This window comes from Papio anubis, chromosome 11 (assembly GCF_008728515.1).
Source record: "Papio anubis isolate 15944 chromosome 11, Panubis1.0, whole genome shotgun sequence".
Classification (NCBI taxonomy): Eukaryota; Metazoa; Chordata; class Mammalia; order Primates; family Cercopithecidae; genus Papio; species Papio anubis.
Window position 1 is genome coordinate 31597221 of NC_044986.1, and position 24417 is coordinate 31621637.

Here is a 24417-nt window from a genome sequence, read left to right on the forward strand (position 1 = left end):
AAAAATACAAAAAAATTAGCAAAGCATGGTGGTGGGCACCTGTAATCCCAGCTACTCGGGAGGCTGAGGCAGGAGAATTGCTTGAACCCAGGAGGCAGAGTTTGCAGTGAGCCGAGATCACTCCGTTGCACTCCAGCCTGGGCAACAAGAGTGAAACTCTGTCTTAAAAAAAAAAATTCTTATGTAAATTATTTGGGGTAGATGTAGTTATCATTTTATAGATGAGGAAACTTAAGAAACTAAGTAATTTGTTCAGGGTCGCACAGCTATTAGTGGTAAAGCCATAAAGTGAACCTAGGTCTGTCTGACTCCAAAGCCAGAGCTTTTTCAGTTTTATCAGGCTGGGGCATATGTGACAACCTAAGTGTGTCAGATATTCTGAAGGAAAAAGTATAGGAAAGTGGAAAAAGAAGGAAGGAGAGTAGAGATAATGGCTTATTCCCGGGAGATGGGGGAAGGTCCTAGACGGGGAAGGTCCTAGATGGGGAAGGGCCCATTCAGTTGAGGACAAAAAGCACTGACGAGGGGTCTGGGGACTGTGCCTTCTAGTCAGGCAGAAATGTGTAAGTAGAAGATCCTGGCACAGTATGGTAACTTTATAAACGAGAGAAGAGACTCTTTATTCCAATCAAGTGTCTGAGAAAGGTCCCTATGAGAAATAAAGCTTCTTCTACACACTAAAGGGACATGATGACTTAATTTTTTTTTTTTTTTTTTTTTTTAATTTTTAGAGACAAGATCTTGTTCTGTTGTACAGGCTGGAGTGCAATGACACACTTATAGCTCGCTGCAGGCTCCAACTCCTGGGCTCAAGCGATCCTCCTGCCTCAGCCTCTCAAAATGCTGGGATTAACAGGCATGAGCCACCATACACAGGCAACTTTTTTTTTTCCTTTTCCTTTTTTTTTTTTTTAAGATATTCAGTTTCTCTCAGTCACCCAGGCTGGAGTGCAGTGACACGATTCTAGCTCACTGCAACCTTGAACTCGTGGATTCAAGCAGTCCTCCTACCTCAGCCTCTCGAGTAGCTGGGACTACAGACATATGCTACCGTGTCTGGCTATTTTTTTTTTTTTTTGGTAGAGATGGGGTCTTACTATGTTGCCCAGACTAGGCTGGTGTCAAACTTTTGGTTTCAACAATTCTTTTGCTTTGCCCCCCAAAGCACTTATATAGGCGTGAGCCATGATGCCCTACCTAAAATATTTTTACTTACTTATTTTAGTAGATAATACATGGTTCAGGATCTAAAAGGTAGCACAAGGAATATTTATTTATTTATTTATTTATTTATTTATTTATGAAACAGAGTTTCACTCTGTTGCCCAGGCTAGAGGGCAGTGGTGCGATCTCTGCTCACTGCAACCTCTGCCTCCTGGGTTCTAGCAATTCTCCTGCCTCAGCCTCCTGAGTAGTTGGAATTACAGGCACACTTACCACATCCGGCTAATATTTTGTATTTTTAATAGAGACAGAGTTTCATCATGTTGACGAGGCTAGTCTCGAACTCCTGACCTCAGATGATCCATCTGCCTTGGCCTCCCAGAGTGCTGGGATTATAGGCATATAATCCATGCCCAGCCAGCACACTGAATTTTAATTGTTTTTAAAATAGAGATTCCATTTTGTTTATAGAAAACAAAGACTAAAAATTAATGTCCCACAGCCAAGCTGGATGAATGCAGAGGTCACTGGCCGAGAAGAGCTCGACTTATTATTCATCTCTATCACTGTCAGCATTTTCTCCAATTAGGTATGATTTTGAAATGACTGTCATATAAACTTCTGGTCTTTCTCAGGCAACTGTGAAGCTTCATTGGCAGTGCATAGAAGGAACAGTGATGGAGGTAGTAGGAATCGTAGTAACTGTCAGCTTTAAAAAAAAAATTTTTTTTTTTTTTGAGACAGAGTCTCACTCTGTCACCCAAGCTGGAGTGCAGTGGCACAGTCACGGCTCACTGCAACCTCCACCTCCCGGGTTCAAGCGATTCTCCTGCCTCAGCTTCCTGAGTAGCTGGGATTACAGGCGCACGCCATCACGCCCAGCTAATTTTTGTATTTTCAGTAGAGACGGGGTTTCACCATGTTGGTCAGGCTGGTCTCAAACTCCTGACCTCGTGATCTGCCCTCCTCGGCCTCCCAAAGTGTTGGGATTACAGGCATTAGTCACCGCGCCCAGCCTAAAAAAAGTTTTTTTTGAGACAGGATTTCACTCTGTATCCCAGGTTGGACTGCAGTGGTGTGATCATGGCTCACTGCAGCCTTAATCTCCTGGGCTCCAGTGATCCTACCATCTCCACCTCCTTAATAGCTCACTGCAACCTCGAGCTCCTGGACTCAAGCAGCCCTCCTGCCTCAGCCTCTCGAGTAGCTGAGACTACAGGCATGTGCTACCACGTCTGGCTATTTTTTTTTTTTTTTTTTTGGTAGAGATGGGGTCTCACTGTGTTGCCAGTCCCAGCTGAGTAGTTGGGACTACAGGTGTGCGCCACCACACCCCGCTAACTTTTAAATTTTTTTGTAGAGACCAGGTCTCCTTATGTTGCCCAGGTTGGTCATGTACTCCTGGGCTCAAGTGATCCTCCCACCTCAGCCTATCCAAATGCCAGGATTACAGGTGTGAGCAACCGTACCTGGCCAGTAGTCAGCTTTTGAAGAGGTTACCGGAGACAGTAGTCCTTTCTTTCTTGGTTTAACCCAAGAAGTATCCTTTATCCTGGTTACTAGTGAGAGTGTTCAGGTAGGAATTCCCACTTCAGTTGTTTTTTAGTCACCTTTTTTCCAGTAGATCTTTGGGAAGTTCTTTTTGTTTCCACTGCAACATCTTCCCTCAGGAAGTGGCTCAAAACCCTTTAAGATGTGCTTGGAAAAACATAGTTTGTCACTGTGGTAACATCAGAGGCCAAATGTGTCATTATGCAAACTTGTATCTCTGTTACGAACTGTGTTGATTGGAAATGTTTTTCCTAAGTACCATAACAGCATTTTGACTTTTTATAGTGATCTTGTTGAAAAGATGTTGTGGTCTTCAAAATGACCCACCCAGTTAGAAAGGAAGCTGTGCATAGCCCACAGATGGGATTTCTGTTAAAAGATTCTGTTTGGGAGGGATAGATAAGTGAGGTCTGGCAAAGAGACAGAGATCCCATGTTGAATTACCAGTGAGTTAGGAACAGAGACAGTGTTTTCTCTCTCCCTTTCTTAGATGTGATGTTTGCAAGAAAAGAAATTTCAGGTGGGGAGGACAGAGATGTCAGCCTCTAGGCTGGAGCTAGGGAGAGTGCCCTGCATGCAACAAGCCATAGAAAAGAAGTTCTTTTTTGGCCGGGCGCAGTGGCTCACACCTGTAATCCCAGCACTTTGGGAGGCCGAGGTGGGCGGATCACAAGGTCAGGAGATCGAGACCATCCTGGTCAATACAGTGAAACCCCAACTCTACTAAAAATACAAAAAAATCAGCTGGGCGTGGTGGCGGGTGCCCGTAGTCCCAGCTACTGGGGAGGCTGAGCAGGAGAATGGCATGAACCCGGGAGGCGGAGGTTGCAGTGAGCGGAGATTGCACCACTGCACTCCAGCCTGGCAACAGAGCGAGACTCCATCTCAAAAAAAAAAAAACAACTTTTTTTTTTGAGGCCAGGATGGTCTCCATCTCCTGACCTCATGATCCACCCGCCTCGGCCTCCCAAAATGCTGAGATCACAGGCGGGAACCACTGCGCCCGGCCAGAAGAGAAGTTCTAATGTGATATTTGTGTATCATGTTTCCCCAGTCCCTTTAGTGTGATTGGATGCCTTGCTTGTGCAAGGTAAGGACCTGTGTGTGTTGGATCTGTAATTAGTGGAAAAAAGAAAAAAACTTCACAAGAGGTGTCTAGGGCTTCAACCAAATAAAGTCAGGGAGGTGGGGGTGACTGCCCAGGGAAATTAAAGAAAGTCGTGTCACCACTCCTTTAACCAACTGATGGCCTCTCACTAATCACCCACTGTGAGGTTCATTATCTGGTTCACCTTGCTGAAGGGCAGAGTCAACCTGTCAGATCAATAAATCTGAGGGCAGTGTAGAGCTCTTTGGTAGCAGGTTTGAAAGGCATGGATGGACTGGGAGAACTGGCCAGCTTAAATTGGGTCTGAAACTGGGTTTCGTCCTGAAGTGTAGGAAATGAAAATAGAAAGAGGGGAAAAACCTTCTGCCTATTATATACCGGGTGACTGTATACAGGGAACAGTTACCTTTTAAAAGGCAGAACAACTTTCTGTAGTCTTAAGAGATTTGTGTCTACCTTTTGGATCATTGTTTCCAAACAATTATATTGAATGTTTGTACCCTGGAGAGAGATTCAGATTATCTTGGATAGAAGGTCACTATAAGCACCCAGTGGAGGGAGGGATGCTCACTCGATGAGGTCTGTGGTTCTGTTACAGTGCTCTACTGTAGTTCCTATGCTTTTAGCTGGTTTTTTTTTTTTTTTTTTTTTTTTTTTTTTTTCCCAGTCACTTTGGGCTACTAAAGTGTTGTGGAAAAAAAAGAACCAATTCTTGCCTCCAAAGGAAGCTCTCAGGACCTGCTTTGGTCTAAGAATTCTCAGCTTCTAAGTGTCTTTAGTGCAGTAAGGCAGAGAAGGGTTGCCCTGGCTTAATGTTTCCCACATTTATTTTCTTCCATGCAGAAGTACAGAAGTATGTACTCTATGCCAAGTCAGGGGCTACAAAAATGCAAAAACCATACTTGCCCTTGAGGCCTTCATGGAATATGTATCAGGATCACTACTTTCGTTTTAGATCTTTGCCTGTGTGCTCGCCTTAGACCTCTCTCAGCTGATGTATATGAACGATGTCTTCACAGCAGTCCCACCTGACCCTTTGTAAGCCTAAGAAGGACGGATAAACCTCCCTGTTCTCCTTGAAACCCCAGTGAAATACTGTCTCTCTGCAGATCCATAAACTATTGGCTGATGACCCTTATTCAAAGTGAGTTACCACAAGCAGAGCCATGATCATGTAGTATCTCTCATTCTTGCCTCAGTTTCATAAAAAAGGCAAAAGCAGAACCCTCATTAGGTGTCCTTAGTAATGGCAGGACCCCAGAAGCTCCTCAGCTTAGCAAATATTGAATTTGTTAGAAAGCCCAGGTAATTACACCCACTAAAAAAACCTTCCTGTAGCTAGTCCCCAGCTGAGAATAGTTCCGGGTACTGTTTTTTGTTGCCTGGTGTCAGTTTAATTTGTCAGGGAGGGTTGTGGAGTTCTTCAGGGGTGGCAGGGAAGAGCACAATGGGAGGATTCATTAGCATTGTTGAAATACTAACTCTTAGCTTAGAGTTTCTGATGTATCAGTCTGAATCATTCTTGTTCCAGCCCAAAATGGAATATCAAGACCGAAAATGACACAAGCTTACTGTCCATGGCCATACATTTTTTTTGACTAGTCCTGATTTGCTGGACTTTTAAATTTAACTTTATTGAGGTATAATTAACATATAATAAAAGATGTTTATGTAACCACCATCACAATCAAGATGTAGAACATTTCCGTCACCCAAAAAATGTTCTCTTATACCACTTTGCAATCAGTCCTCACCCAAGTCTGGGCCATAGACAACCGCTGATATGATTATTTTCACTATAGAGTAGACCTGTCTTTTAAAAAATTTTATATAAATAAACTCATGCAATATGTACTGTTTTATGTCTTCTTTCTGAGATTCATACACATTGTGACACGCCTTGGGTGTTTACTCAAGAGAAATGAAAATATATATCCACCCAAAGATCTGTACACAGATGTTCATAGCAGCATTATTTAGGATGACCAAAAACTAGAAACAACCTAAATGTCCATCAGCAGTTGAATGAATAAACAAAGTGTGATTCATTCATACCATGGAATATTATTCAGCCATAAAAAAGGAAGGAAGTACTGATACATGTTACAACATGGATGACTCTCAAAAACATTATAAGTAAAAGAGACAGTCACAAAAGACCACATATTATGTGATTTGTTTTATTTGAATTGTCCAGAAAATCGATAGAAACAGAAAGTAGATTAGTGGTTGCTTGGGCTACGGGTGGCGAGCAGGGTGGGGAGGGACTGCTAATGAGTATGGGATTTCTTTTTGGGTTGATAAAAGTGTTTTAAACTTAGATCATAGTAATAGTTGCACAACTATGTGAATATACTAAAACCATTGAATTGTACACTTTAAATGAATGAATTTTATGGTATATAAACTATATCTCAATAAATACGTTGAAAGTAAAAAAGAAACTGCCACGCTGTTTTTTTGTTTTTGTTTTTGTTTTTGTTTTGACAGTCTTTCTCTGTCCCTCAGGCTGCAGTGCAGTGGTGTGATCTCGGCTCACTGCAACCTCTGCCTCTCGGGTTCAAGCGATTCTCCTGCCTCAGCCTCCTGAGTAGCTGGGATTACAGGTGCACGCTACCACACCTGGCTAAATTTCTTTTTTGTATTTTTAATAGAGACGGGGTTTCACTATGTTGGTCAGGCTGATCTCGAACTCCTTACCTCATGATCCGCCTACCTCGGCCTCCCAAAGTGCTGGGATTATAGGTGTGAGCCACTGTGACCGGCCTGCCATGCTGTTTTCAAAAGTGGTTGTACCATTTCTCATCCCAACCAACAAACATACAAAAGTTCCAACTACACCATGTCCTTGCCACATTGGGAATTATGAGTCTTTAATTTTAGCCATTGGATATGTAGTATACTTATTACAGCTTTTTTTTTTTTTTCTTTTTTGAGACGGAGTCTTGCTTGTGTTGCACATGCTGGAGTGCAGTGGCGTGATCTCGACTCACTGCAACCTCCACCTCCTGGGTTCAAGCAATTCTCCTGTCTAAGCCTCCCAAGTAGCTGGGATTACAGGCACCTACCACCCTCCTGGCCAATTTTTGTCTTTTTAGTAGAGACAGGGATTCACCATGTTGGCCAGGCTGGTCTCGAACTCCTGACCTCAGATGATCTGCATGCCTTGGCCTCCCAAAATGCTGGGATTACAGGCATGAGCCACCATGCCCAGCCACTTATTACAACTTTTTAATATTATTAGTTTAATTTCTATGATGACTAGAGCAGGTTCAAGCAATTCTCCTGCTTCAGCCTCCCGAGTTAGCTGGGACTACAGGCGCGTGTCACCATGCCCAGCTAATTTTTGTATTTTTAGTAGAGACGAGTTTTCACCATATTGGTCAGGCTGGTCTTGAACTCCTCACCTCAGATGATCCACCTGCCTTGGCCTCCCAAAGTGCTGGGATTACAGGCATGAGCCACCATGCTTGGCTAGAGCAGTTTTTTATGTGGCCATTATAGATCTTCCTTTGTGAAGTGTCCAGATCATTTACCTATTTTTAAAATTTGGTTGTTCCTCTTTTCTGAAGTTGTATTATTTATGAGTTTTTATATATTTTTGATGCAGGTTTTTAGACACACACACACACACACACACACACACACACACAGAGTAAATATTTTCTCCAAGTCAGTAGTTTGCCTTTTTTCTTTGCATATTCTCAATGATGTCTTTCAAAGACTAGACATTTTTAAGATCAATTTTAACTTAAGTAGATATTCATGAAGATTAATTTACTTTTTAAAGGAGTCATGCTTTTGTGTTTTATTTAGTAAATCTCTGCCTACTCCTGGTTGCAAAAATGTTCATTGTACTTTCTTTTTTCTTTCCTTTTTTTTTTTTTTTTGAGACAGAGTCTTGCTCTGTCACCCATGCTGGAGTGCAGTGGCACATTCTCGGCTCACTGCAACCTCTGCCTCCGGGTTCAAGTGATTCTCATGCCTCAGCCTCCTGAGCAGCTGGGATTACAAGTGTGCACTACCACACTCAGCTAATTTTTGTATATTTAGTAGAAATGGAGTTTCACCATGTTGGCCAGGCTGGTTTTGAACTCCTGGCCTCAAGTGATCCACCCGCCTTGGCCTCCCAAAGTGCTGGGATTACAAGCATGAGCCACTGTACCCGGCCTCGTGGTATTTTCTTCTGTAAGTTTTATAATTCTGGCTTTTACATTTAGTTCTGTGATTCATTTCAAGTTAACCTTTTTTATGGTGTGTGGTAAATGTTCTTTCCCCCCCCGCCAAATATTCAGTTATATTGCCATTTGTTGAAAAGACTACTCTTTCTCCATTGAGATACCTTGGCGTATTATTAAAAAAAAAAATTGAACATGTATGTGCAGTTTATTTCTGGACCGTCAGTTCTGTTCCATTGGTCTATATGTCTAAATATATGGTCTACCATGTCTTGATTATTGTAGGTCTATAATAAATCTTGAAATCAGCTAACCCTCTAATTTTGTTTTTTTATAAAATGTTTTTGAATATTCTAGGTCCTTTCCATTTCTGTATAAAATTAGCTTGTTTCTACAAAAAGACTGGTGAGATTTTGATTAGAATTGCATTAACTCTATAGATGACTTGGGAGAGAATTGATACTTCAATAATACTGTTTTCATATCCATAATGGAGAAAACATAATATACCTCTCCGTTTATTTAGATCTGTTAAAATTTTTCATCAGTGTTTCATAGTGTACTTGTTTTATGCCTATTTTGCTCAATTTATCCCTAAATATTTCATTTTTATGCCATGTAAGTGGTATTTTAAATTTCAATTTCCAATCGTTTGTTGCCCGTTTATGGAAATATACTTGTTTTTTAATTGACTTTTTTTCTGCATCCTTGATAAACTTATTTATTAGATTTTTAGGTTTTTTATTTGTTTGTTTGTTTGTTTGTTGTTTGGGTTTTTTTTGAGACAGGGTCTTACTCTGTCATCCAGGCTAGAGTACAGTAGCATGGTCACAGCTCACTGCAGCCTCAATCTCGTCAGGCTCCGGTGATCCTCCCACTTCAGCCTCCTGAGTAGCTGGGACTACAGGCTACCAGCTGCCACCATACCCACCTAACTTTTGTATTTTTTGTAGAGATGGATTTTGGCCATGTTGCCCAGGCTGGTCTCAAACTTGTGGACTCAAGCAGTCCGCCTGCCCCTGCCTACCAAAGTGCTGGGATTACAGGCATGAGCCACCTCACCTGGCCATTAGTTGTTAGAATCTTTAAAATGTTCTGTGCTCATAGTCATGTTGTGTATGAATAAATTCACGTTTACTTCTTTTTTTCAAATCCATATGCTTTTTATTTCTTTTTCTTATCTTATTTCACTGGCTGCGATCACCAGCACAATATTGAACTAGTGAGAATAGATAGATGTCCTTGTCAAATCTTAAGGGGAAACAGTTGCTCTTTCACCATTAAACATAACTTAGCTGTGAGTTTTCATAGATTCCCAATATTAGGTTGAGGAAGTTCCCTTCTATACCAGATTTGCTGAGAGGTTTTATTATGAATGGATGTGCCATTTTGCCAATGCTGTTTCTACAGTTGTTGAGATGGTCGTGTGGATTTTCTCCTTTATTGTGTTAATATGGTAGCTTATTTTTTATTAATTTCTTTTTTTTTTTTTTGAGACAGAGCCTCACTCTGTCCCTCAGGCTGGAGTACAGTGACGCTATCTTGGCTTACTGCAACCTCCTCCTATTTTTAGTAGAGATGGGGTTTCACCATGTTGGCCAGGCTGGTCTCAAACTCCTGACCTCAGGTGATCCACCCACCTTGGCCTCCCAAAATGCTGGGATTACAGGTGTGAGCCACTGTGCCCAGCCGGTAACTGATTGTTGAATATTAATCCAACCTTATATTTCTGAGATAAACTTGTCTTGATTATGATATAGTATTTATTTTAAATATTATAGAATTTGAGCTGCTAATATTTTTAAGCTATTTTTGTATCAGTGTTTATGGAGGGATATTAGTTCATTGTTCTCTTGTGATGTCTTTGTTTGGTTTGGGTATTACAGTAGTATTGCTCTTAAAAAATGAGTTAGGGAGTATTCCTGTTCCCCTGTTTTTAAAAAGAGTTTGTGTAGGATTGGTCTTATTTCTTGCTTAATGTTTAATAGCCTTAACCAGTGAAGTCATCTGGACCTATAGTTTTCTTTGCAGGAAGAATTTATACCCAATATTTTATTAGGGAAAATTTCAAACATATAGTAAAGTTGGGAAAAATTATATGGTGAATATCCACATAACCCTCACCTAAATTCTGTTATTTACATTTCACTATACTTGCTTTATCACATGTATGACGCATAGGATAGATCTCCATCCATCAATCCATCTTTTTTTTTAATGTGTTTCAAAGTAAAATGCATATATCAGTGTACTTCTGTGGAAAACATTTTAATTGTTAGTTGAATTTCTTTAATAGATTTAGGAACAGTCAAGTTTACTACTGGTTCTTGAACCAGTTTTAATCATTTGTGTCTTCAAGGAAGTTATTCATTTATATAGGTTGTTGAATTTATTGGCATAATTCGTTCATAAAATTCTCCCTATTCCTTGAAATCCCTATAGGATTTATAGTGATGCCCTCTCAAATTCATGATATGAGTAATGTGTATCTTTTCTCTTCTGTTCCTTATCAGTCTGGTTAGAGGTTTGTCAGTTTTATTAATCTTTCAAAGAATTAACTTTTAGATTCATTGGTTTTCTGTTATTTTTCTTTTGTTTTCTTTTTAAGACAGGATCTCACTTCGTCACCCAGGCTGGAGTGCAGTGGCGCAATCTCTGCTCACTGCAACCTCCACTTCCCAGGCTCAAGTGATCCTCTGGCTTCAGCCTCCTGAGTATCTGGGACTACAGGCTTCTGCCACCACACCTGGGCTAATTTTTGTATTTTTTGTAGAGACAGAGTTTTGCCATGTTGCTTAGACTGGTCTCAAACTCCTGAGTTCAAGTGATCCACCCACCTCAGCCTCTCAAGGTGCTGGGATTACAGGTGTGAGCCACCATGCCCACCCTGTTATTTTTCCTTTACATTGATTTATATGGTTATCTGTATTATTTCCTTCTGTTTGCTTTGATTTAATTTGCTCTTTTTCTAATTTCATAAGGTAGAAGTTTAGGTCATTGATTTTAGATCTTATTTTCTAATATGAAAAGTTAGAGCTATAAATTTTTCCTGTACTAATAACATCTCACAAATTTTGGTAGGTTCTGTTTTCATTTTCATTCAGTTCAAAATATTTTCTCATTTATCTTGTGATATTTAGAAATGTGTTTCATTTCCATTATTTGGGGATTTTCAAGATATATTTTTGTTACTAATTGCATATTTAATTCCCTGATGGTCAGAAAATATACTCGGTGTGATTACAGTCCTTTTAAATTTATTGAGATTTGCTTTATGGTCCATTGTACAGTCTATCTTGTTGAATGCTCTGTGTGCATTTGAAAAGAATGTTTTCTGCTGTTACTGAGTTGTTTTCTATAAATAGCTTTTAGAAGTTAAGTATGTTGGTAGTGTTTAAATATTCTCTCTTTACTCTTTTTCTGTCTACAGGTGACTCTTAACACCCAAGTTAGAGGCACTGGCCCCCTGTGCAGTTGAAAATTTGCGTGTTTTGACTCTTCAAAAACTTAACTGCTAATAGCTGACTATTGACCAGAAACTTTACCTCTTTTTTTTTTTTTGAGACAGAGTCTCACTCTGTCTCCCAGGCTGGAGGCAGTGGCACACTGCCACCTCCGCCTCCCAGGTTCAAACGATTCTTGTACCTTAGCCTTCCAAGTAGCTGAGATTACAGGCGCCTGCCACCACACCCGGCTAATTTTTGTATTTTTAGTAGAAATGGGGTTTCACTATATTGACCAGGCTAGTCTTGAACTCCTGACTTCAAGTGATCCATCTGCCTTGGCCTCCCAAGTTCTGGGATTATAGGCATGAGCCACTATGCCTGACCCAGAAGCTTTGCTGATAACATAAACAGTTGATTAACCCATATTTTATATATGTATTATATACTGTACTCTTACAATAAAGTTAGCTAGAGGAAAGAAAATGTTATTAAGAGAACCGCAAGGAAGAGAAATATATTTACTATTCATTAAGTGGAAGTGGGTCATAAAGATCTTCTTCATCATCTTCATGTTGAGTAGGCTGAGGAGGAAGAAGGAGGACAAGGAGGGGTTGGTCTTGCTGTCTAAGGATGGCAGAGGTAGAAGAGGTGGAGGAGGTGGAAAGGGGAGGCAGGAGAAGCAGGCACACTTGGTATAACTAACTTTGTGGTAATCCATCATAATTTCTGTCTAACATTTTTACTTTTTTATTTCTCTGAAAATGTTTCTGTATGGTACTAGTCTTTCTCCACCATTTGCTTTAGTTCTATTGCCTGTATCATAGAATGGTTCATGTTGTAAAAGAAGTCAAAAGCAGTCTTGAATAATTGGAACCCTTCATCCAGATTGTCTAATGTCAATTGGTTTCCTGGCTCTGCTTCTTGTATGTCTTCTTCCTATTGTCTGGCACTGGTTGGGGAAGAACACATCTCCGTCATGTCTTCTTCTGTTTATTCCTCTGATGATGTGTCTGTTAGCTCTGGAATTTCTCCAAGATCCATATCTGCAACCTCTTTTATAATTTCCTTGATTTGGCTCTGTTGTAAATCCTGTGAAGTCATGCACAACATCTGGACACAGTTTTCTCCTGAAGAAATTTGTTGTTTTGGACTTGATGACTTTTGTGGCTTTTTCCAATTTTTTTTTTTTTTTAAATAGAAACAGGGTCTCACTATGTTGCCCAGGCTGATCTCAAACTCCTGACCTCAAGCCATTCTCCCTCCTCAGCCTCCCAAAGTGCTGAGATTACAGCCATTAGACACCACCCCCAGCCTTTCATGGCTTTTTCTTTTTGTTTTTTTTGGAGATGGGGTCTCACTCTGTCACGCAGGCTGGAGCGCATTTACGTGATCACTGCTCACTGTAGCCTTGGCCTCCTGGGCTCAAGTGATCCTCCCACCTCAGCCTCCTGAGGAGCTGGGACCACAGGCATATACTACCACACCCAGCTAGTTTTTTATTTTTTGTAGAGATGGGGTCTCACTATGTTGCCCAGGCTGGCCTTGAACTCTTGGATGCCAGCAGTCCTCCTACCTTGACCTCCCAAAGTGCAGGGATTACAGGTGTGAGCCACTGCAGCTGGCCCATGGCTTTTTCTGTAACAATGATGGCATCGTCAGTGTTGTAATCCTTCCAAATTTTCGTAATATTCTCTCCAATTGCGTTTTCTTCCATAGCATTGACAATCCTTTGCATAGAGTACATATGTAATGAGCCTTAAAGGTCCTTATGACCCTCGGATTTAGATTTAGAGGCTGAATTAGAGACATCTTTGGGGCACCCGTGGTTGGTGCTGAATTCGTGGGGTCATGGGTGGCCAAGGGCATTGTACAGTATCAAACGAACTTTAAAAGGCAGTTCCTTAACTGGCAAGGTACTTTGTGATTTCAGAGAAAAAGAATCAGTGGAACCAATCCAGTAAAAGGGTTTTTGTTGTCCAGGCCTCCTTGTCATATAACAAGAAGACTAGCAGAAGACTAGCAAGATAAAAACTGGTGTTTTTCTTTTCTCTTCAAGACTCAGGCCTTTAAGGTTTATAGATAAGGGCACTCCTCATCATAAACCCAATTGCATTTGCACAAAGCAGGGTTACTGTTCCTGCCTTAAATCCTGGTGGTCAGTTTCCTTCCTTACTAATAAATGTCCTTTGCAGAAATTTTTTTCAGAATAGGGTACTTTTGTCTACAGTGATTTTCTTTGTTCGTTCTGTTTGTTTGTTTTTACAGATAGAGACAGGGTCTTGCTATCTCAGTGATTTTCTTAATGGTGTCTAGAAATTTGTCTGTTGCCTCTTGGTCAGCAGAGGCTGCTTCTCCTGTTATCTTAACATTTTTAAAGCCAAATTTGTTTCAAAATTATCAAACCATCCTTTGCTGATATTAAGTTCCCCAGCTTTAAATTCTTCACCTTCCTATTGCTTTAAGTTACCATATAATGACTTCACTTTTTCTGTAATCACATTAGAGTCTATAGGTATGCCTTTCTTACAGCAATCCTGCATCCACATAAAAGCTGCATCTTCAATACAAGATAAAAAGGTATTTTGCAAAAAATGCAAGATTTTCATGCCCGCTGACATAGCTGCAGGAATGGCTTCACAAATTTCCTTTCCTTTTCTTTCTTTCTTTTTTTTTTTTTTTTTTTTTTACAATTATCCTTACACTAGATTCATTTTTCTTGAAATGGCAAGTGACTGCAGCTGCAGACCTCAGTCTGTGGTACGTATCAAGCAATTCAACCTCTTCTTGTAATGCCGTGACTCCTCTCTGCTTCTTGGGAGCGCTTTCAGCATCTCTCATGGCACTTTGTGTGGGTTCCATGGAGTTGTTCAAGTTTTACACTATTGCACTAAATACCATGAAAAATATATGAGAACTGTGAAAGATCTTTTTGTTTTTTTGTTTTTCCCTGAGATGGAGTTTCACTCTTCCTGTCCAGGCTGGAATGCAATGGTGCAATCCCAGCTCTCTGCAACCTCCACCTCCTGGGTTCAAGTGATTCTCCTGCCTCAGCCTCCTAAGTAGCTGAAATTACAGGCAAGTGCCACCACGCCTGGCTAATTTCTATATTTTTAGTAGAGATGGGGTTTCGCCATGTTGGCTAGGCTGGTCTCGAACTCCTGACCTCAGGTGATCTGCCTGCCTCAGCCTCCTAAAGTGCTGGGATTACAGGCGTGAGCCACTGCACCCAACTGAGAGATCACTTTTTACTGCAATACACAATTTATTGGAGAGAGGAACTACTCATGTGGAGATTATTAGCATCACAGGGCATTTTAAGTGGATACTCACAGTTGAGCTCACCACAATAGCAACAGGAGATGGCTATGAAAATATTACAGTTGGCCAGGTGCAGTGGCTCATGCCTGTAATCCCAGCACTTTGGGAGGCCGAGGCAGGCAGATCACCTGAGGTCAGGAGTTCAAGACCAGCTTGGCCAATATGGGGAAACCCCATCTCTGTGAAAATTAGCCGGGAGTGATGGTTCATGCCTGTAATCCCAGCTACTCAGGAGGCTGAGGCAGGAGAATTGCTTGAACCTGGGATGCGGAGGCTGCAGTGAGCCAAGATCATGCCACTGCATTCTACCCTGGGCAACAGAGTGAGACTCTGTCTCAAAAAAGAAAAAAAAAATTACAGTAGTATAGTAGGTACTACAGTTGATTTTATACAGTTATAATTTAATACTGCCTCTTTATATTTGCTTGTATTTCCCTCAGCTGCAAATGATGCCATGTATGGTGTGTGTGTGCATGAGTTTTGGTAAATTTTAACTTTTTATAATAGATTTGTATATATTTTATGGTAGTAAATGAGAAAATATAGTCTCTATGTATATCTTACATTAAGTATGACATACTTAATGTTTTCTTCCTTTGTTTTTTTGTTTTTTTGTTTTTTTTTTTTTTTGAGACGGAGTCTCGCACTGTCGCCCAGGCTGGAGTGCAGTGGTGCAATCTCAGCTCACTGCAAGCTCCACCTCCTGAGTTCATGCCATTCTGCTGCCTCAGCCTCTCAAGTAGCTGGGATTACAGGTGCCTGCCACCATGCCCGGCTAATTTTTTGTATTTTTAAATAGAGACGAGGTTTCACTGTGTTAGCCAGGATGGTCTCCATCTCCTGACCTCCTGACCTCCTGACCTGATCCGCCTGCCTTGGCCTCCCAAAGGTTTAATTTAATTTGATTTTTTTTTTTTTTTTTGAGCTGCATCAGGGCTTTTAATTGAGAGTTTGTAAAGTCCTGATTTTTTTTTTTTTAATTTAAGTTTAGGGTACATGTGCACAACGTGCAGGTTTGTTATATATGTATACATGTGCCATGTTGGTGTGCTGCACCTATTAACTCATCATTTACATTAGGTATTTCTCCTAATGCTATGCCTTCCCCCTCCCCCCACCCCACAACAGACCCTGGGGTATGATGTTTCCCACCCTGTGTCCAGGTGATCTCATTGTTCAATTCCCACCTATGATTGAGAATATGCAGTGTTTGGTTTTCTGTCCTTGCGATAGTTTGCTCAGAATGATGGTTTCCAGTTTCATCCATGTCCCTACAAAGGACATGAACTTCATCCTTTTTGTGGCTGCATAGTATTCCTTATTTAGTGTATATGTGTCATGACTTTTTTTTTTTTTTTGAGACGGAGTCTCTGCTTCAGGCCGGATGCAGTGGCCGGATCTCAGCTCACTGCAAGCTCCCTCCCGGTTCACACGCCGGCCTCCCGCCTCAGCCTCCCCGAGTAGCTGGGACTACAGGCGCCTCACCACTGCACCGGCTAGTTTTTTTGTATTTTTTAGTAGAGACGGGGTTTCACCGTGTTAGCCAGGATGGTCTCGATCTCCTGACCTTGTGATCCGCCCGTCTCGGCCTCCCAAAGTGCTGGGATTACAGGCTTGAGCCACCGCGCCCGGCCGTGCCACATTTTCTTAATCCAGTCTATCATTGATGGACATTTGCGTTGGTTCCAAATCTTTGCTATTGTGAATAGTGCCACAATAAACATACGTGTGCATGTGTCTTTATAGTAGCATGATTGATAATCTTTTGGGTATATACCCAGTAATGGGATCAGTGGGTCAAATGGTATTTCTAGTTCTAGATCCTTGAGGAATCGCCACACTGTCTTCCACAATGGTTGAACTAGTATACACTCCCACCAACAGTGTAAAAGTGTTCCTATTTCTCCACATCCTCTCCAGCATCTGTTGTTTCCTGACTTTTTCATGATCACCATTCTAACTGGTATGAGATGGTATCTCACTGTGGTTTTGATTTGCATTTCTCTGATGGCCAGTGATGATGAACATTTTTTCATGTGTCTGTTGGTTGCATAAATGTCTTCTTTTGAGAAGTGTCTGTTTTGTTTGTTTTTGTTTTTGTTTTGTTATGTTTGAGACGGAGTCTTGCTCTGTCGCCCAGGTTGGAGTACAGTGGCACGATCTTGGCTCACTGCAACCTCTGCCTCCTGGGTTCAAGCGATTCTCCTGCCTCAGCCTCCTGGGCAGCTGGGACTACAGGCATGTGCCACCACGCCCAGCGAATTTTTGTATTTTTAGTAGAGACGGAGTTTCACCATATTGGCCAGGCCAGTCTCGAACTCCTGACCTTGTGATCCAACCTCCTTGGCGGCCCAAAGTGTTGCAATTACAGGTGTGAGCCACTGTGCCTGGCCTTAATTTTGTTTTATTTTTTAAGAGATGGAGTCTCACTGTGTTGCCCAGGCTGGTCTTGAACACCTGGGCTCAAGCAATCCTCTCACCTTGGCCTCCGAAAGTGCTGGGATTTACAGGCATGAGCCACCATGCCAACCAGTTTTTTCAAAATTTCTAAGCTACACAATTTGCGAGATTTTTCAAATTGTTCCAAATCTTCAAAAACCTTTCTAATATATATGTATATTTTTAAATTTGCGGATAAGTGGACCCACACAGTTCAAACCCATATTGTTTAGGGTTACCTGTTTGTTCTATTAGTTACCGAAAGTAGCATGGAAACCTTCAACTTGTAACTATAGATTTTTCTGTTTCTTCTTTAGCCTATCAATTTTGTTTCATTCAAAGTTTTGAAACTGCATATATGTATGGGTTTATTATGTCTTCATAATGAATAGACCTCTTTATCATTACGAAATTTTGCTCTATATTCCTGATACTATTTCTTGTTTTTAAGTCTCCTTTGTCAGATATTAATATAGCAATTCAACTTTCTTCTATCATTTTACTTTCAACCTGTGTCTTTATATTTTAGGTAGATTATTGTTGCCCAGGCTGGAGTCCAATGGCGTGATCTTGACTCACTGCAACCTCCACCTCCTGGGTTCAAGCTATTCTCCTGCCTTAGCCTCCCAAGTAGCTGGGATTGGATTACATGCATGCCCCACCATGCCAGGCTAATTTTGTATTTTTAGTAGAGATGGGGGTTTCTCCTTGTTGGTCAGGCTGGTCTCGAACTCCTGACCTCAGGTGATCCACCCACCTCTGCCTCCCAAAGTGCTGGGATTACAGGCATGAGCCACCGTGCCTGGTTTAAGTAGGTTTATTTTAGGCAACCTGTATAATTGGCTCTTGATTTTATATCCAATCTGAAAGTCTCTGCCTTTTAATTGGAGTATTACATTTAACTTATTTATGTATATAACTGAATTAAAAACTACCATCTTGCTTTCCCCCCATTTTTCCCATCCACTTATTGTTCTTTTTTTTTTTTTTTTCTTTTTCTGCCCTCTTTTGGTTTTACTGAGGGTGTTTTTTTTTTTTTATGATTTCATTTTATATCTGCTATTGACATTTTAGCTATCTGTTTTCGTTTTCTTTTTCTCATGGTTGCTATAAGGCTTACAGTATATCTTTAACTTATCACAGTGTACCTTCATGTTATTTATTTTTTTTAGATGGAATGTCACTTTGTTGCCAGGTCTGGAGTACAGTGGTACGATCTTGGCTCACTACGTCTCCCTCTTGGGATCAAGGAGTTCTCCTGCTTCAGTCTCCCCAGTAGCTGCGATTACAGGCATGTGCCACGACGGCCAGCTATTTTGTATTTTCAGTAGAGAGAGGGATTCACCATGTTGGCCAGGCTGGTCTCGAACTTCTGACCTCAAGTGATCTGCCTGTCTCGGCCTTCAAAAATGCTGGGATTGCAGGTGTGAGCTACTGCACCCGGCCATAGTGCACCCTCAAAATAATGTTATATTATTTCACGTTACATGTGAAAACCTTGTAATAGTGTATTTCCATTTGCCCTATTCTTTCATTGGTACTATTGTTGTCATACATTTTTCTTCTAGGGTTGTTTTAATTTCACAGTACATTGTTGTTATTTTTTGCTTCAAAGAGTCAGTTATCTTATTCCTCATTTTTAAATTTGTGTAAAAATAATTTCTGTTTACCCATGTATTTACTATTTCTAATGCTCTTTATTGTTATTTATAGTTATAGGTGATATAAGCTTCCTTCTGCCAAAGAACATCTTTTTTTTTTTTTTTTTTTTTTTTTTTGACGGAGTCTCACTCTGTTGCCCAGGCTAGAGTGCAGTGGCACGATCTTGGCTCACTGCAAGCTCCGCCTCTTGGGTTCACGCCATTCTTCTGCCTCAGCCTCCTGAGGAGCTGGGACTACAGGTGCCCGCCATCACAGTGGGCTAATTTTTTTTTTTTTTTTTTTTTTTTTGAGTAGGGATGGGGTTTTGCTGTGTTAGCCAGGATGGTCTCGATCTCCTGACCTCGTGATCTGCCTGCCTCAGCCTCCCAACGTGCTGGGATTACAGGTGTGAGCCACTGCGCCCGGCCTTTTTTTTTTTTTTTTTTTTTTTTTGAGACAGAGCCTTGCTCTGTTGCCCAGCCTGGAGTGCAGTGGCGCGATCTTCACTCACTGCAACCTCCGCCTCCTGGCTTTAAGCAATTCTTCTGCCTCAGCCTCTCAAGTAGCTAGGATTACAGGCATGTGCCGCTACGCCTGGCTAATTTTTGTATTTGAATAGAGACGGGGTTTCACCATGTTGGCCAGGCTGGTCTCCAACTCCTGACCTTGTGATCCGCCCACCTTAGCCTCGCAGAGTGCTGGGATTAGAGGTGTGAACCACTGCGCCCAGTCAAGAACATCTTTTAATATCTCTTGTAGTACAGGACTTTCAGCAACACATTCTCTCAGATTGTTTGAAAAGGTCTTTATTTTACTCTCATTTCTGAATGATGTTTTTGCTGGTTGTAGGATTCTAAGTTAACTATTTTTTTTCCTGTCAGCACAAATATTATTATTACATTGTCTTCTGGCTTACATACTTTCTGGCAAGAAATGTGAATTCTTATTTTTGTTCCTCTGTACATAATGTGTCTTTTTTTCTCTAGCTGCTTTTACTAGTCTTCCTTTAACACTAGTTTTATTATGATGTGCCTTGTATCTACCATTTTTCTCTTTATTATGTTAATGGGTCTTTAAAATAATTGCTTTTTAAATGTCCTTGTTGCTAACTTCATCATCTCCCTCATTTCTGGGTCTATTTCTATTGACTGCTGTTTCTCTTGGTTATAGGTCACATTTTTCTGCTTCTTGATATGTCTGGTGATTTTTATTGAATTTAAGTGCTAGATTTTGTTGTCTTTCTTTAAATTATATTGGACTGTATTCAGGAAGGCAGATAAAATATTTATGGAGTAGTACAATCCTTCTGACACATCTTTGAAGTCTTCATTTGGGTAAGTTTAAAGTAGCCTTTACTCTAGGGCTAGTTTAGTGCCACTGCTAAGGTGTAACTATTCTGGCATCTTGTTTGAATGCCCTAGGTATTCAACAAGTACTCTTCATTCTGGTTAGTCAAAATTCTAATATCTCCCAGCCCTCTGTGAACTCTGAGAATTGTTCAGCTTACAAATTTTCAGTTAATTTTTGTCTGACCTAGTTGAGTAAGACCCAACATATGCAATCCATATTATTAATATTTAAGAAGAAATTCAGTAGAAACACTTTGAAAATCTCTGAAGCTCCTTCTCAGCCTATCTCCCTTCTCTTTGATAATCTGCCTCTGGAAACAACTATATGTCTCCTTAGCTCGGCAGGACCTTAAAGTTCTCCTTGTTTTCCGTCTCTTAGGATTCCTGTCCTGCATTGCCTGTTATCCAGTATCTGACAAGAATTGTTTCCCAGTTCTCAGTTACTCTATCAAGTGGAAGCTCTGAACTACTTTAAAATACTGCATACCCTGAGTTGCCCAACTGAATTTTTTGAATTTCACATATTTTTCAGAGAACCTTCCCTTACATTAACTATTCATATATACATATATATAAAATCTCTGCCTACCTCATTCTCGTTCTTCCCTCCTCTTTTTCTCAGTTACTACAGAAGGAAGTCTCAAATGGATATTGGAAATGGTATATATAGTGAACATTTTTATGTCCTTTTTAAGATAATTTACTAAAACGTTTCTGATATTCCCTTTCCCCATTTTTTTCCCATCTATTCTTGGGTCCAAGTTCTAGCCTTAACTAACATTGATCATTTACAAAGGCTCGGCCTTCATGTCTCTCAACAGTAAGGAGAGTTTGAACCTGAAGCTTTTGGGTCTCTAATATTTTATCCTTTTAACTGTCTGCTTGGTCACTGTGTCTCTTTGAGACCCTCCATCTGCCCATGGACGAGAAGGGTAAGCCGATAGCATTTAAAGGAATTTAACAGTCTCCTCTGGGTACTAGTTAGCATTGGAGCTCATGAATCTAATTGTTTTCCTTGCTGTCTGAGATACAACTCTTTTGGTTGCTACATGCAAACAAGTGCTAAAAATGGCTCAGCAACTCCTTGAACCTGGCTGCTCAAAGATCACCATGTTTGTCTGCTTAGATTGTTTTGGACAGTTATCTAATAAGTACACTGCACAGTTGAGCTGAATTTATGCAGTTGGAATCCATTGCTACATTGAACACACCTCAGAAGGACATTTCAGAATGGATCAAATGTAATTTCTGAGAAACCATAGCTATAGCTATAGCTTGTATATTTTGAGAGTAAAGTGACATCCTCTCCCATTCATTTCATCTTTTGTACAGGATTTATTTTTTTCAGTGTCAGGTCTGAGCCTTGAAGAAACTGCCTTTCAGGTGATTGCCCTGATGGAGTCTAGGCTGTCAGTGTCAGTCACAGATGTGTCCAAGCTAATGGTTGGTCCTTCCTGCAGCTGCTGTCTCAGGGGTCCTGCTACACTAGTGTAGAATTTTGCGCTCAGAATTAGCTACCACAGTAATGTAAAGAGGAAGAGGTGGTAAACAAAAGAGAAGAGGCCGGGCGTGATGGCTCACGCCTATAATCCCAGCACTTTGGGAGGCCGAGACAGGCGGATCACGAGGTCAGGAGATTGAGACCATCCTGGCTAACATGGTAAAACCCTGTCTCTACTCTAAATACAAAAAATTAGCTGCGTGTGGTGGCGGGTGCCTGTAGTCCCAGCTGCTCGGGAGGCTGAGGCAGGAGAATGGCTTGAACCCAGGAGGCGGAGCTTTCAGTGAGCCGAGAGTGCGCCACTGCACTCCAGCCTGGGTGACAGAGCGAGACTCCGTCTCAAAAAAAAAAAAAGAAAGAAAAAGATAACAAGCCTTGGGTTCCTTATTTTCCCAGTCTTAGAAGGTGTGACACTATCTCAATCTAGCTACCCATTCACTGATCAGTTAAGCAGCTGACTCCAAACCATACTTAGTGTTACTGGCTCAACCCTCTATGTCCTTACATCTGTGGGTGTGCCTGTTGATGGATGCATGTTAGCTCCATAAAGGCAAGACTTGGCTCTGAGGGCTTTCGAAGCCTGTCAGAGAGTGCTGAGAACAGTGCTGAAGGTACATCAGGATCTAACTCTAATCTTACCATGTGACCTTGATGAGGGATTCCTTTTTTTTTGGTTGGGCCTGTGTTACTAAATTAGTTTGCAAACATGTTGACTGTTCGTTGTTTCTTAGGACTCTGTTAGACATTATGAAAATCCATCACACTGAGCCTTCTTCAGAGTGCTAGGCATCTAGCTATGAGAGATTTCAGAGAGGAAATCAGTAGTAATGGCATGTTGTTTTTCTAGAAGAGGGCCTGCCACTCTGCCTGCGTCCACCTGCTAATGCATGAACCCTAAAGCAGTATATTTTTTCCTCCACAGGAAATCCCTTATTGGGAAACCTGTAGAATGCAAATATCTTCCAGAAAGGGTGGGGACAGCTGAGAGGAATTTTCTTATTTATGGATGGGATTCAAAGGGAAGCTATGGAAATAGGTCACTTCTCCCAATTTCAGGCCCTAAAAAATAGTTATTCATAGGGTCATATCAAGGCAAAGAAAATAATAGTAACAGCTACAGTTCTTAAGAGCTTTCTGTGTGCCATGCACAGAAAGCTTTCAATACATTGTCTTATTTAGTCCTCAGAACCAGCTATATATGATGAAGTTATTAGTATTCCCACTTTAAAGATGAACAAACAGGCTTACCCAGCTCCACCCTGCTGCTAACTGGTGAAGATAGGATATGAGTCCAGGCAGGCTAACTCTAGAGCCATACTCTTAACCACTATGCCATCTTGATTATCACTAGCTACTAATTGGAACTTTTCAGCACCCAGGTGCAACTAGACCCAACAGTGACCTGCCAAGATCTTTACTTAGAGAACATCTTGGCAGTGCTATGCTTCTTGTTTAGCTTTAATTAATCTTGAATTTGGAAGAATATGGATTTTAGGGAAAGAAGAATTGGCTTTTGCTTCTCCCTCATCAGAATCCCTCTTCTAAGCTGTCCAGCGTCTGACTACACTTAACATAATTGTTAGAATGCCGTTGAGAGGCTCTGCTTAGGCTGGTTAAATTGCAAGGTTAGGGACAGACCTTTATTGCTTCTGGGTGAAAAGAGGGCTATTCCTCATTAGGAGACACATAACCAGTTCTGGGAAAGGCCTGGTTTTAGGAAAATAGAGGAAGAATGGGAGGCTAAATTTAGTCCTTTCAGAGGAAATAAACGATAAGACCTTCCATTTCTCTTTCAGTCTCTTGCCCAAGTTTATAGAGCATTTTAGACCCAATAACAAATCCAGAGAAGAGAATTAGGCAATGCCCTGAGTAGGTCATTCTCAATTTTGTAGGAAAAGTTGTCTTCCTTTGAGTTTGAGGAAATTTGCTGGGTATTATAAAGAAGATGACTTCAGCCTTTCTGGCTGACAAATGGTATGTTTGACTTGTGATATTGCCTCTTCATGGATGGTGAGAGGGAGATTTCATTGTGTATTTACCATTAAAAACTGCTTGCAGCTTCTTGGACCTTCCTCTCCCCTCTAGCAGTCGATTTGCCAGTGACCAGTGTTGAAGGCCCAAGGTATGCCGAGCACTTTTTTTTTTTTTTTTTGAAGTGGAGTCTCACTCTGTCGCCAGTCATGATCTTGGCTCACTGCAACCTCACTGAACCTCCTGGGTTCAAGCGATTCCCCTGCCTCAGCCTCCCAAGTAGCTGGGATTACAGGCACATGCCACCACTCCTGGCAGATTTTTGTGTTTTTAGCAGAGATGGCGTTTCACTATGTTGGCCAGACTGGTTTTGAACTCCTGACCTCAAGTGATCTGCCCGCCTCGGCCTTCCAAAGTACTTGCATTACAGGTATGAGCCACTGCACCCAGCCCAGCACTATTTCTTTTAAGGATAAGACAATTATGCTAGGACTAGGAGGTCAGAAAGGTCAGAGCAGTGAACAGTTTAGAAAGGTGGCTTGGGGAGCAAATCTGATTATTCAGTCCTTCTTTTTTTTTTTTCTGTATACCTGCTTTGTGGTCCAGACTTCTTGCTTCTTGATTCTGTGGGCACCAGGATAGATGTGTCCAAAATCCTGAAACATCATGAGGAATAAACTCCATTACCCAACTTGCCATGGAACAAACTCATTATTTCTCCATTATCAGCTTGCAGAATAAGTAGTGCCTA

The 24417-nt window shown here is 41.1% G+C and overlaps 1 protein-coding gene across 10 annotated transcripts in view; it reads left to right on the forward strand.

Annotated features, from left to right (window-relative positions):
• ARMH3 (armadillo like helical domain containing 3) overlaps positions 1-24417 on the forward strand; it is a 223943-nt gene that overhangs the window by 186398 nt on the left and 13128 nt on the right. Inside the window, exon 25 of one of the 10 annotated variants that reach the window (XM_031652122.1) lies at positions 18377-18548. The exons of 8 other annotated variants lie outside the window; for them this stretch is intronic. In XM_031652122.1, the coding sequence (XP_031507982.1) occupies positions 18377-18535 (159 nt within the window). In that variant the 3' untranslated portion in view covers positions 18536-18548. Of the gene's footprint in view, positions 1-4778; positions 5814-18376; positions 18549-24417 lie in introns of those variants that run through there. One more of the 10 variants, XM_021943612.2, reaches the window with a different exon arrangement.